The 15,183-nt window shown below is 39.0% G+C and overlaps 1 protein-coding gene across 2 annotated transcripts in view; it reads right to left on the reverse strand.

Moving 5' to 3' along the window:
• Window positions 1–15,183, reverse strand: part of hgfb (hepatocyte growth factor b) — a 48,374-nt gene that overhangs the window by 18,243 nt on the left and 14,948 nt on the right. For both annotated transcript variants that reach the window (XR_009654880.1, XM_060923625.1), the window contains exons 8-11: window positions 14,989–15,154; window positions 10,112–10,245; window positions 4,398–4,491; window positions 192–328 (exon numbers count right to left, since the gene is read on the reverse strand). Coding sequence is in view for 1 of the 2 variants with exons in the window: in XM_060923625.1 (XP_060779608.1) it covers window positions 192–328; window positions 4,398–4,491; window positions 10,112–10,245; window positions 14,989–15,154 (531 nt within the window). In the remaining variant the exon portion in view is untranslated. The remainder of the gene's footprint in view (window positions 1–191; window positions 329–4,397; window positions 4,492–10,111; window positions 10,246–14,988; window positions 15,155–15,183) is intronic.

Below are 15,183 nucleotides of genomic sequence, written 5' to 3' on the forward strand. Positions count from 1 at the left end.
TGGACAAGGAGGAAGAAGAAGAAAATCTGGACAAGCTTCACATTGTCCAATTTCAAAGATACTACCAATTTTCCCAGAATGAACACACACATAAACCCATACTTACACCCACACACATCTAGTCAACAGCGATAACGAAATGGTTTTCAGTGTGAGTGTGAATGGGTTATATATGTGTGTGAGTGACTCACAGCGCTTGACTGTGCAATAATCCCAGGGGATGAGGGAGCTGTTGGTGTAGCACCATGGCCCATGCTTGTCCTTGTCTGGATTCCTGCAGAAATTGCCTTCTAGTTCATCACTCTGGGTCACCATGCCTCGTGCTTTCCTGACAAGACGAGGATGAGAAAATATTTGCAAATTAACAAACTGGACATAAAATTCAACCAAATCCATAACAGATGCAACATTCTGTCCTGTAACCACATTAATATGGAAGCAGTGATGTTCAGGGAGTTTAATCAAAATGTTGTTTGTGCCGTCTGTGCTCATGAAATGAAACAGCTCAGCCCAACTCATTCATCATAAACCTTAGCATTTCTTATCAGAACGTATGTGTAAGTATTAAGGCGCTTGTGAGCTCTTTCTTCTTCCCCACCCTGCATGATACAGCTGTGCGGTTTGTTCCTCTCCGGAGACTCGGTGAAGCATTTGGCTTCAACATTAATCGTGGCACGACCCCTTTCTCTCAGCTCTCCCACATTTACAGCCAGGGTTCCTCCACATTTGGGGAATACCACTGTCAAAACACTACAAATTTTCCAGCAGGAATTCCATAGGAGCAAAGAAATCCAAATGTTACAAAGATGAGCATGGGACTGAGGAGTTGGACAATGTCCAACCAGGTTCCTCTGTTCAGATTGAAATGACCCATTTAAAACTTTCTTTAAAGGTGGGACAATGCTAAAAATGATTTTTGTTTTTTACCCCCAGCATGAAACTGGTTCAGTTTCTCTAATGAAAATGAAGAATTGTTTCAAAACTCACATGTGCAGTACCAGTCAAGTTTGGACACACCTTCTAATTCAATGTATTTTCTTTATTTTTATGAATTAAAAGACACTTTGTGTCTTAAAGTAATGATGGATGTTGTTTCTCTTGACTTAGTTGAGCGGTTCTTGACATAATATGGATTACTACAGTTGTGGAATAGGACTATTTACTGCATTTTTATTATTTACTATTTACTGTTTGATCTCAAACACAATAAGAAGGCAAGTAATTGCACTAATTAACTTTTGACGAGGCACCTGGTAATTGAAAAGCATTCCAGGTGACTACCTCATGAAGCTAGTTAAGATAATGCCAATAGTGTACAAAGCGTCATCAAGGTAAACGCTGGATACTTTGAAGAATCTAAAATATCAAACATATTTTAGTTTCTATGTTTTTGTTTACCACATAATTCCATATATGCTCAATATATTATTTCATAGTTTTGATGTCTTCAGTATTGTTCTACAATGTAAAAAATAGTCAAAATACAGAAAATCATATGAATGAGTAGGCGTGTCCAAACTTTGAACTGGTACTGTATGTATTTATATTTTATTATATGGCATGTTATTTCCGGTAAAATCATGCACTCTGATTTGTTCCTTGGCAGGCAGCATTTTCCTGTAATGCCCATGGGCAATTACGGACTTTCTTTCCAAGGCACTGGCTTTCAATGTTGCAAAAAAACAAACAAAAACAAAACAACAAAAAAACAATTAGAAATCAAAACAGAATCGAAAACGGCTGAAACAAAAGACAAACAAGAATCACTGAGTTACTCAAGAAATGAGCAATGAAGAGCATTCGGAAACCGCTAACTGCTAACAGAAATTCAGTTTTGAAACCGCTAGCTGTTTATTCTGCATGTGTGACTCAACTATGAGACAAATATGACGTGACTGAAAGCAGCATCACGCCTCGTTATAATGACATCTATTTTAATATTAGAAATAAAAAATCCAGATAATAAACTCCTTATTAACCTCACTTGCTCAGTCTTTACGGGAAAATATCAGACCTCGGTCTTTTTGTACGGACCTCGCCTATGGCTCAATCCGTACTGCCAAGACCTCGGTCTGATATTTTCCTGTAAAGACCTTGTGTTCAGTTAATAAGTAGTTCATAAAGGTTATGTTCATAATATTAAAACTGAAGGTAATCAGTTGAAATTAAGGTGTTAAAAATGTTTGGTCTGAGTACAAATGAATAAAAATATACATAAATATGAAACAAAAATAGTGACTGTAGTTGCAAGTATGTGAAGAAGTTAGTCTATTTCCATAAATATTGTTTATACTTCAAATATCTAAGAAGAAAATCATACATATAAGTATTTATAGAAGTTTTTTTTTTTTAAGATTTACTTATAAAATATCCTTCTATAACATAATGAGATGTCTGCTGCTAAGTAGCGAGGGTTAACCTCGCGTTCTCACACCTACACACCTGAGTGACCTTTGACCTAGCCGTGATGTCTCACGGAGTGTAGGTCAAATTAAGAATCAGACCAGCTTTGATGTGTGTATGGCAAGACGTCTGAGTAAGGACTGAGCATAGGGAGGTCAAAGGTCAGCCGTAAAGCTTGCTGTTCCAGCTGCAAGAGCCTGCTGTTAATTCTTGGAGAATTAAGTCACTCTGACTGCTGCACACTGCCATCAATTAGCCCACTCTCTAAAAGAGGTTTCTCCACTAAACTGTGTTTTTCTTCCCCCCAAAAAAGTGCAAAGAGCTTATATTCTCAAGCAAGACAAATACACCCTGGCAATCCAGAGACCCCTGTGCTTTGTTTCATTGAGTTAGTGGGGTTGTGCAAAAGCAGGGGGGAGTGAACTTTGACCTGGAACTTGCTCATGAAAACAAGGAAGTTATTTAATGCCACACATTTCGGGGTCAGCGTGGACAACAGAAACATCACTGCACTGTTTCAATCAGGGAAATACACACATGAATTAAACATGCTAGCTTAAAGAAAGTCGGACTGCTGGTCTGAACTCATATCGAAACTCATTTCTAGACGCTGTGTTTTAGGAATGTACAGATGTATGACTCACTGAAATACATCATAAGACAACTACATTTATTCTATCCACATTCACTGGATATGAGCAATCACGCACTCTGATTGGCTACTCTACTACTAGGATATCAGCTCATATACAGTGAGTAGAGAAAAACAAAATGGTGGAGCGTGTTGCTGAACCAACCGAGGCCAAAATAAAAACTCTACTCAAAAACAAAACCACAAAAAAAAAAAATGGAATACAAGTATTTGATGAAAATTCTATTATTATTATTATTATTATTGCATTTTTCACAAATTGTTACTGTCATTTCGCCGGTTTGTTTACATTCTAAAAGGAAATGATTTTGTCAAACATTTTGTATAAAAATTATCAAATTTGTAAAATATAATAATAATGCGCTGTTTCTCAAAATCTAGTGAATGTGGATAGAATAAAACAATTATTCCACTCAATCTCGTCGTACATGACTTATAGCCAATTCAGCGCTACGCGCCTCGTCGGCTATCAGCTCATGTACGACTCAATTTCATGGAATAACTGTTAAAAGTTCACGTTTGTCGTCTACAAATCACTTAAATATGAAGATATTCACTGAAGGCCATATAATTCATTTATTTTTAAAAGCTAAGCTGGAATATGCTTAATTTTTATTATTTTAGATGATATTTTTCCATGCATGATATACGACATGAAAGTATTTTTGGCCTGATCTTGGAATTTATTTATTTTTTCCTCGACAAATGTTCTAATTTTCAATGCATTACTATCATTAGGCAGCAGCTTTGACCTTATAAATAGCTAAATGCTTACCTGCGTACAAACAATTCAGTGCATGTCTACACAGAACGATGTTTATCATCAATTTAACCCTACAAATGGGAATGTTTCCTGCATTTTTATTACCATTTTTTTTTTTTTCATTTCAGATTCTCCGTTGATATTTGTGTGGTCACACTGAGCTTAAAAATCAAAGCGCAGAAATGTGTGGGTGTGAGCTATTTCTGCTATCCTATTAATTTTTCTACCAAGCTTTACCCTTGAACCACAAAGATAAATAAATCATTCAACCAGCACAAGGAATCAAGGGACTGTCCTTGAGATCCCACAACATACGCAGTGTTAATAAGCAGACTCGAATCTGTGTCCATGGAAACTAAATAGCTGGAAAGATATCCTGCACGAACATAAATATATTTTGTAGTGTCTTATTGTATGATTGGGCAGGCTTTATAGAAAAGAGTTCAATAAAGTATGTATCCAGGTTCAGGAGTTTGTGCTTAGGGGTTAGTTTCTGAAGAAAGCTTGTTTTTATGGCCCATGTGCCCTCAGTATGATTGAGGGGGTGTTTCTACTGAGTTTGAGGCTTGAGGATCTCACCTCTCAGTCTGGTCGTTCCATGGTGCACAGGGGATGCCTGAACGAGTCTTCATCTGCCTCCCTCTGTACATCTCACCATTTCCTGTATAACACTCTGAAACACAAGATGAAAATAGAGGAATATGGTTATGCACACCTGCCAAACTTGAAAAGGAATAATGCATAGTTGCAGGTCATATCCGCATCAGTGGCACCGAAGAGACTAAACATTATGTTATAGACATAACACGGTACATTTTCAGTGGAACCTATTTACAAATTGTCCCTCGTCGAAACTGCGAAATGGTTCCACATGGCTGACAATTTTCACTTTTGTTCTGATGCTTGTCAAATTGACAGGCACGGACCAGCAAACAGTGTTTTTATCCATTTTCTGGTTTTCATTACTGTTAAAATTATTGTAGTCTTCGGTTTGATGAGTCTTTTTAAAACATATTTAATTTACTTTTTATTTTCAGTCAAATGTTTAGGCCCTTTTTCAAACTACAGACCTGTGCAGGTTTGAGCTCAGCCTTTGTCTGATTGGGAGGTAGAAGCTACGGAACATAAATAAAAAAAAAAGCCTGCTCAGAAGTATGTTGAGGCCAGGATTCAAACCGACATTGTAAAACCTGTTCGTTTCCTGGCCAGCACTCGAGACCACTCAGCCATGGAGGATTACATTACAAGCTAAGGTTATGTAACATGGCACTTACATAGTCAGTACGCAGTGGCGCCACACCGCTACTGTGGAATTGCTACCTGAGGCTGGCATGCCAATTACATTCTTACACTCAAACTCGATTAAACACACACATACAGACAGGTGCCTCTATTGATTTGAGCCAAAAAATGAAAGGACAGCAACAAACAGCAGCAGCAAAAAAAAAAAAGTTCTTCAGCCAAAAAAAATTTCTTTGTCATCCCTAATAAAAATTGTTTGATTTTATTTCATATAAATACACTCAAAACATTCAACATTTACAATATTTCAAAAGGCAAGGGAGCTGTGTCAATGTATTTTTAAAGCAGGAAATTTGAGCACCAAATTGGAATGGGGTAAAGGCCAGTGCTTTAAGTGGAAAAAATAAGTGCCAGTACTCCCCATATTCACCTGTTGGCATATAAGTCGGGCGGCTACATATCTTACACCCAAGCTTTTTGTCTTTACAAATAAGCCAGACATTCTGTGAGCAAAAATACTTTACTCGATCCTTTGATCAACATTCATGTTGAAGGATGTTATTGTTAACATTGCAGTTGGCTGGAATATCAGTAGCAACAGGCATTGCTATAGCAACAGACTCTTCGTTGTTAGCAGATGTGCTAGTGTTAGCTTGCCGCTCCCCACCTGCATTTTCTGCCACAGTAGAATTTGACTATTGAAGAGCTGTGTCATCATCCAACTCCATTTCAACTCTCATTCTCTTTGTGCCCTTTTGTAGCCATGCCAACATTCAAAGTCCTTCCCACGCCATGTGGCAGCGCCGATCTCCATTTCCGTAGCCCTCGGCCTCTCACCTATTACATAGCTAGGGTTACAGTGGGGGGGGGGGTTGGTCCTCTGGTAACTGCGAGAGTTTGACTCCCCACTCGCATATGTATTGCAGCATGCCTTGCCAGACGGCAGCAGGTACCATTTTTATGATGGTCTTTGGTATGACCCGACCATGAGTAGAACTCACGATCTCCCAATTGAGAGGCGGACACGCTAACCACTAGGCCAACTTGCGGTCATGCCAACATTACTGTTCTGTTTTGTTTCTTTGTTTTTCCCATTTGTTGTTTCCTACTTCTCTGTGAACAAGCGAGTGAGCGTCACGTAGTCCCATGAGCGTCCAGAGAGGCGAGGGTTGCATTGTGCACCCTGGGTAATGTAATTTAAATGTTATAATGAATTGCCAAGCTACACTCTGATATGGAGAGGACAGGAAAAGCTACTGTGAACTTGTGAAAAGTCTCGGTACGCCGTAAAAAGTCCCGGTACGCCAGGGGTTAAAATCTAGAAGTGTCAGTACTGCGTACCAGTGCATACCAGCCCAATTAAAGCACTGGTAAAGGCTATCAGGGAACCAGATAATATAAGAGGGTTCAAAACACCTACACAACCATTCCAAGTTCATATGTTGACTGGCTCTTCTGCTGGTTTTATAAGGGGGGGAAACAAGGCTTTTTTGGAGTACTTTTGTGTGATAATCTTTTTTTTTTTTTTCACTGACCCATATAAATATACTCTGATGTTTAAATGCATAGCTTCTACACAAAAGGAGTAAAGGTTGGTGCATCTGGATTATATAAATCTCGCACTATGTATGTCAATGTTCCTACAAAGAAAATAACATGCAAAGACAATACATCCAATATGTCTCCACATGAAGTAAACAGTGAGCTAACAGTGCTTACAGAAAAGCACCACAGCTCCATTTACCCCATATGCCCTGATCCCAGATCTCAGTGGCCCCAATCAGAACTGCAGCTAAATTGATTTTAGCATCAGCACCTAAGTGTGTCCTCCCATGCGCCCTTTCTGGCATTGTTAGACACACAAAGCTGTCAATGGTGATTAATGTCTGAGCCTTACTGTCATATTCCCACACTACTGTTCACTCCCATTGTGCATGCCTCAAACTGGAGCCTATTTTAGTGGCTACCGAGATCGGACCGCTGGGAGCAGTCTGCACAAATGCCAAACATCAGTAATGGAAGAATGAGAGCATCTCAGAAAATGCTGCATTACAAGTGAACAGCTTATGATTCATGAGGGCAAATGAGCCCCAAAGAGCAAGCAGTATCAAAAGCAATAAATAAATAAATAAAAGCCAGGCCATGACGCTTTTACTGAGACTGTTTACTTTTTTTTTTCTTTTCCCCATTTGGAAAGACAACAATCACAATGTTGAGGGAAATTTACTAAAATGGTCTTATTTTCTTTTTCCAATCACATATGGAAACTTTACAGCACATTTGTCTGCCCATTAATTAAGCCCCATTAATGCTGCACGGAATGAAGAAAAAATAGCACGCTGCAATTCTGCTGTTACATGTTTGATGTCTGATGCAACACAAAAATAACATAGCAATTAAACAAACCCGCAACGCTGTAAAATAAAATTGTCTTGTACACATTGAATACAGTTAAATTCGCAGATCATAAAAATGCAGATTGCTAATTTTTTGAACTGGAAATGTCAATATGGTCATGAATCTTTTGAATGTGGTACTTTTCACTTCTCCTCACAACACCACTAATACCTCATCCTCCAACCCCCACATTGTAGTTGCACTCAGATCAACTTACACCATTGCAATTTGCACACACACACACACACACATTCGTACTTCAGCATATGGACTAAACTTAAACAGTTTGCAAAGTACTACCTCCATTCCACTTGCACCTTTGTTCACTGCATTGTACTATTTTCATTACTGCAATCCAATGGCGAACCATTACTATTCAAGCTGAGACTTGAGCTCAGCCAAAACTTAGCCAGACACACCAAAAAAGCAACAGGGCAAGGATTTTGCAAGGGATTAGCGGCAGGCTGCCAGGTCGCTCCATTGTGTGTAGCTGTCGATGTTGATTTTAAAAGTAACTAAGCAAATTACACAGGGAAATGAAAACTTAAGTCTGAGTGAAAAATACTGTGGTGAGTGAGTGTGTGTGGAAGAAGAGTCTGGAGACAGAAATCTTAGCCCATGTTTACATTAGACCATATCAGCGGATCATCAGATTAACGTTTTTAAAACGATTAGTGTGCACACAGCAACACCAATACACGATTTGCGTGCACACAGCAACACCAATACACGGATATGCTCGGCTCCGCAGGCATCCTGCGCTCCAAATCACTCCGCCCTGAACAGCGAGTGCCCTCTGGAGGGTGCGCACTCCGGCCTTGCGCAGCTCACAGAGCACGAGAGTGAAGTGCACAAGCTGTGATTCGGGACTGAGCCGCTGTGTGTGTGATCCCAGCGCATATCACTTACCACTTGCAAGTGGAAGGATGGCAAGCCTAAAGACAATCATAACTACACAATGGGCAGTATTTGAATCAGTATTTGCAGTATTTTCATACTTTTATACTCTTTAATGAAAGGTGATACAAGGCGGAAGTCCGCGCCGTTTTTCAGCAGTTGCGTCACATGACCACCGCCAGCGAATCAGGAAGGTGGATGTCACAGTGACGTTGTCCAATGACGACGCCAGCTAGAGCTCAGCACAGCGTATTCGCGTATTCTCAATGTTTACACAGCACCGGAGCTGACACGATCTGGATTGAATACGTGGACCCTGGCGGATTCCCGTTTCCCGGCGTTTCCAGGCGGTTTAATGTAAACGGACAGTGCATCCGCGAAGAAAACGAGACAGATACGGTCTAATGTAAACTTGGCCTTAGTTTCTCGGTCGTTAGCCTGTGCTACTTGCTCTCTATAGCACTGGCTTGACTGCTTTATTAGCATTTGCTGACACTACTGATGAACGCTACACCAGCTGGAAGGTGATTTCACTGCCGCGCTGATGGCGCTGAGTCCCGGTTAAGCTCGCGTTGGCCTTCGAGTAGGCCTAGGGCAATAAATTTTTGGTCCCTCTCACTATAAATCAAAATCTGATTGATTAATTCATCTGTCACTTCATACATAAACATACACTGCCATAGCCTTCTGTCCCGGCAATGAAGTCCTAACCAACGAGTGAGCCAGCTCTAAACTCTTCTCAGCCTTGAGACAACAAACAAACAAATCTCATTGGATAACTCGATTTTAATATTTTCAGGACAGTAACGCTTTCAGTTCTGAAGCAAATTTGATAGACAATGAAGCCAAATTAGAATTAGAAGAGAATAATTATAATGAAATTATAAGAGAATGAAAGCAATTAACGAATGAAATAAATTAAATATAACATTTGAAATGCTGATAGGTTTGGGCCTTCGCTGAAGGCCTCGAAGGCCCTGATGGTTCCCCTCTGGTGTAATCCATGTCCCCAGACTCATTTACACACATCACGGCATTTTTTTTTCCTTTCCACACATGTTCATTTCATGTCTGTCACGTGAACATGTCACTTGCACTTTATTGCCATCCTACCTCATTGTCTCTTTGTACTTTACACCTAATAAGACTTGCTGTTTTGCACTTTTGGTTAGACGCTGATTGCAGTTCATTGGCTTTGCACGTGTGTTCTGCTCTAATCTAATTTAAACGAATGTAATCCAATCTAAATATGAGTAATAACCACTTACATTTACAGACCAACTATATTTACTCACCACTAACTACTGTATTTCAAACAAAACTCTTGAATACATTTTTAAAAACAGAAACCCATTAATATATATTTTTTTCATCCACCAACTACACCGTGCCCCAAAAACACCTTGTCATTGTGTTTGATTTTTTTTTCTTTTTTTTTTAAGTCCGAAATGTTTGTATAGGCATGGACGAGCAGAGAAGTTTGAATAAACATGTTGCAGCCAACAAGATCCTGAAGCCTGTTTCCAGAAAAGTGTACATAACGTTTTAGATTGAAATTGAGTTTTTGATGATAACAACTGAAAAATGATATATTGTGTAGACCTAAGCACTGTGTATACATCGGTTACGTTTCAAGGCAATGCTGACTCAGAAGTAGGTTGTGATCATTAGACACATGGGAGCCACAAACATTAGGTTTTTGATCCAGTAAAACACAATATACCAACGAGGTGCACTGAATATAAACTAGCGCTCACCATCAGGTTCAGCTGTTATTGCTTCACAGCCTGGGATGCTCGTGCAGAAGACCCAAGGCACATTAGGGTCAGTAGTGAAGCACCACGGGGCATCACGGCCATCAGGATTCCTGCAGTAATTCTCCCTCAGGTCCCTGCAATGCACACATATGTACAACAGTGTATACTATTATATAGAATTGACTAATGGGTTTTATATGACTGTATAACCAATCTGATCCAGACAAATAAGCAGAATTTGAACGACACTAGTGATTTTTTTTTGTTTTATTTTGTTTTTGTGATCGAGTCAGCTATATGAGCCAGTTCTTCGAGATGAATGTTGAGAGCTGAGCTATGTGATTTTTTTTTTTTCAGTGTCTGAGCTGTTCATTAGTGTGAAGAGTGGGATGTGTGTTTGACTCAGCTGTGTGTATGAGGCAGCATGATGGAAGTTCCGCTGCACTGCTGCTTGTTAAAGATGTACTGCATGGAGTCAGTATTTTAGGGGAGGTGATCAGTTATCAAGATAAATAGAAATAAATCTTCTTAATGAAGCACAGACACAGTAGGCATGATAACTTTAATGTAATCATGCTCACTATATTTATCATTGTATACCACTAATTTTAACAATGGTCTGGTTTATGTTCAATGAGCTATATGGAAACCAAAAGAGTCATGTCTTATTGGTAAGCTGAAATAAAAAAAAAAAAAAACTTCACTCAATTTAGAAATGTATATATCAGAAATATTTTTGGAAAGATATTATGTTGTGTTCTAAGCACTTTGTTTAATTTCACATGGAGGAGCTGTGTTAATGGAGCAGTCCGTGATATTTAGAGCCCTTTAAATTTGCTGGTAAGATGAAATGCAGTTGCAAAGAAAACACTGCCAAGCTTTTCCCTTGCTCTAAATCAACCATCCCTTTTGAAATGATGTAAGCCTCACAGGTTACCGCTTCATGAAAAAGCATGATGCTGAGCAGTCATGTTCAGGATGGGAATGGAACTAATTTCTGGGCTGGAAAATTTTTAAACAAAGTAGCACAACTTTTTTTTTTAATGAAAATATTGTACATCAGTTTTTATTCTATCCACATTCAATGGATATGAGCAACCGCGTGCTCTGATTGGCTACTCTACTACTCAGCTATCAGCTCATATACCGTGAGTAGAGAAAAACAGAATGGTGGCATGCATCAAGTCAGATGTATCACTTTGTTCTCAAGTATTTAAAAGAAAAAAAATAGTTTAAAAAAATATATAGCCCTCCCCCCCAATATCTCCTGTTACACACTCCAGCCCAGTCGGTGATGGTAATACACCTTTAAGTTGGTTTGCCAACTGCCAAAAACCCTAACGACGAAGAAAATGGTGGCGTGTGTTACTGACCCAAGCAAGGACGAAATAAAAACTCTACTTGAAAACAAAGCCCCCAAAAAATGCAAAAAAAAAAAAGCCACAAAATATGGAATGAACATATTTGATGGTAAAAATGTATCTTTTTTTATTTTTCAAGAATTATTATTCATGAATTTTTCACAAATTGCTACTGTCACTTTGCCAGTTTGTTTATATTCTAAGGGGAAATTATTTTGTTGGATGTTTTGTATAAAATTTTAATTTATCGAATTTGCACCAAATAAATAAATAAAAATGCTCTGTTTCTCAAAATCCAGTGAATGTGGATAGAATAAAACTGTTATTCCACTTAATCTCGTCGCACATGGCTTACAGCCGATTCAGCGCTATGCGCCTCGTCAGCTATCAGCTCATGTACAACTCGATTTCATGGAATAACTGTTAAATATAAGGTTTATTTAAACAAGGTACTGTATATGACTGTATCAATTCTGATAATCTGTATTTTGACTTTCCAAACTGTCTGGAAACAGACCAGGACGTCTTATTTGTCTTTGCAAAGCTGTTACATCAAAGGTTTCCCTTCCCATGTCAATAATTTGGCCTGGCTGGGCAATTATAATTGTTGTTTCTTGTTGCCCAGTCATGTATGTCTTGAAAGATATGATCATATTCATGTGTGTTTCTGTCCAGACTTTTCAAATACAAAATGAGTAATGATTTAATAAACATGGACAATTGAAAATCTTTTCTAATTATTGTGCAAATCTGCAGTGTTGTGTATCAAGGAAAGTTAATTGGCTGGCAGTGAAGTGTGTCTGGTAGCACTGGGATTAGGACAAGGCTCAAACAAATGCTTGACCAAAAACCCAAAAATAATTTCAAAAGCAAAATGGAGAGGTTGAGGATTGGTTCGGTGAAGAGATAAAACAATATAATCACTTATTATACAGCCCATCATAAAGCATTACACAAAAGTGACGTGGCACTGAATTCTTTCTGAGAGATAATATTAACTTTGTTCATGGTTCTGGAGTTGTGTATGAAAAAAAAATCAATGCTAAAGAAATGCTAGCATAATACTTTCTTGGTACATGCAACACTGCCATCTAGAGCAGTGGTTTTCAAAGTGGGGGCCGCCAGGGGGCACTAGGGGGGCCTCAGAAAGTTGGAGGGATGATAACAAAAAAATTGCAAAAATATATATACTTTTTTAAATAATTATTATTAAATATATTGTAATTAGTTTTTTAATCATTATTATAAAATATAATTATTAATAATAATACATCATATTGAAACGTTGTTTGCCATGCTCATCTCTCCGATTGCCTGTGACGTTGCAGTTTGTGCCATTTATCAAGCTGCTTTGCTCCTCAAGCTAGCGTATTGCTAGCGCAAAATGGACAGGTTTTTGAAGAAGAGACCAAAGGAACAAACCAACAGCCCTGCTGTGGAGGACACTGCTGCGAAAAAAACTAAGAAGTCCTGGCCAACTAAAATCCGAAAATATGAGGCAGCATACATGAAGTATGGCTTTACAGCCATACAGAAAAATGGCCATGATTGCCCGAAATGCGTCCTCTGTCTGGAGACCCTGTCAAACGAGTGCTTAAAACCTTCGAAACTTCAGCGTCACTTGGTACAAAAACATCCAACAGATGCCGAAAAAACAGTAGATTTCTTCAGACGCAAAGAAGAGCATTTGGTCAGGCAATCTGCTGCATTCACCCAGCAAGCTACCGTACTGTCCCCAAGCGGGCCCTGAAGGCATCATTTTTAGCCTCGTACCACATTGCTCGTGCTAAAAAACCTCACTCAATTGGAGAAGATTTGATTTTACCAGCCACCAAAGACATTGTTCGAGAATTGCTTGGTGAGGATGCTGCCAAAAAAATCGATGCTGTCCCAATCTCTGACAACACTGTGAGCCGACGGATTGGTGACATGGCTCAAGACGTATCTGCTCAGCTGTTGGAGCAGGTGAGAGCCAGCGAATACTTCGCACTTCAGCTGGATGAGAGCACAGGTTTATCCAATGAGGCCCAACTGCTTGTGTACATCAGATTTATTTCACAGGAAAGATTTGTGGAGGAAATACTATTTTGTAAAGCACTTGAAAGAAGAACTACTGGGAAAGACATTTTTCAAGTTTTGGACGATTACATCGAGTCTAACGGATTGGACTGGCCCCGTTGTTTGGGGGTGTGTTCGGACGGAGCCGCGGCAATGACCAGGAAGATCAATGGAGTGACCGCTCTCATTAAGCAGAAGGCCCCGCATGTAGTGGCCACACACTGCAAGCTCCATCGCGAGGCACTGGTCACAAAAAGGATGGATAACGAGTTGAATCAGGTACTACAGGAGGTTATACAGTTTATTGTTCAGTGCGAAAATATCTGTGTTGAAAACATGTTAGTTAATAATATTCTTATGCTAAACAAATGTAACAATTATTGACTATTGAATAAAAGTAAGAGAAAACATTCTAAAAGTTGATGTTTCTTTACATATTTTGTAGCATTGTCTGTGGGTTTGCAAAGGGGGTCCCCGGCCAGAAGCTAATGCTGTTTGGGGGGCCTTGGCATGGAAAAGTTTGGGAACCCCTGATCTAGAGCATACATTCACATTATGTGCAAGTATGTTGCCAACTACAATGATACTTATAAAATCTCTGGGAATGATATACACAGACACTTGAAAAATTTTGCATACCGGCTGGATACACTATAGTGGAGTGTTATACTAGCAATAAGGCTATGAGGTGTACATAGGTATTATATTTAACAGTTATTCCACAAAATCAAGTCGTACATGAGCTGATAGTTCATACATTGGCTATAAGCCGTGTACGACAAGATTGAGTGGAATAACTGTTTTATTCTATCCACATTCACTGAATTTTGAGAAACAGAGCATTTTTATTCTTATTCTTTGCAACTTCGATAAATGAAAACTTTATGCAAAACGACTGACAAAATCATTTCCGCTTAAAATGTAAACAAACCAGCAAAATGACAGAAGCAATTGTGAAAAATGTGATAATAATAATTCTTGGAAAATAAAAAAAAAGATATGCTTACCATCAAATACTTTTATTCCATATTTTGTTGCTTTCTTGCATTCTTATTTAATTTTTTTTTCTTTTTTTGGGGGGGGTCTTCTTCTTTAAGGTTTTTTGGCGGTTGGCAAACCAACTTAAAGGTGCATTAATGCCACTGACTGGGCTGGAGTGTGGAACAGGAGATACTGGTGGGGAAAAACTATATTCTTTTAGCTATTTCTGTTTGTTTTAAATACTTCATAACAATTTTGGGGGTTTTGTTTTCAAGTAGAGTTTTTAATTCATCCTCGGTTGGTTCAGCAACATGCTCCGCCATTTTGTTTTTTTCTGCTCACGGTATATGAGCTGATAGCCTAGTAATAGAATAGCCAATCAGAGCACATGATTGCTCATATCCAGTGAATGTGGATAGAATAATGTACAGTATATACACTGTGTATTTAGGAGATGTCTTTAGGAGGTGCACTTACTTGCAGCGGTACTTCTCTGGTGTGAAGGAGTGTGAATGAGGAAACTGGGCATCCCATCTCTGACAAGTCAAACCATCCTTGGAGACTGCCACCGTCCCACGATATCCTTCCCCATTCCCCCGAAAACATGTCATAGTCGTTTCAACATCACTGTGGCTGTCAGATTCTGTGAAAGAGGAAAAATACAGAAATGGA

This window comes from Neoarius graeffei, chromosome 6 (assembly GCF_027579695.1).
Source record: "Neoarius graeffei isolate fNeoGra1 chromosome 6, fNeoGra1.pri, whole genome shotgun sequence".
Taxonomy (NCBI): Eukaryota; Metazoa; Chordata; class Actinopteri; order Siluriformes; family Ariidae; genus Neoarius; species Neoarius graeffei.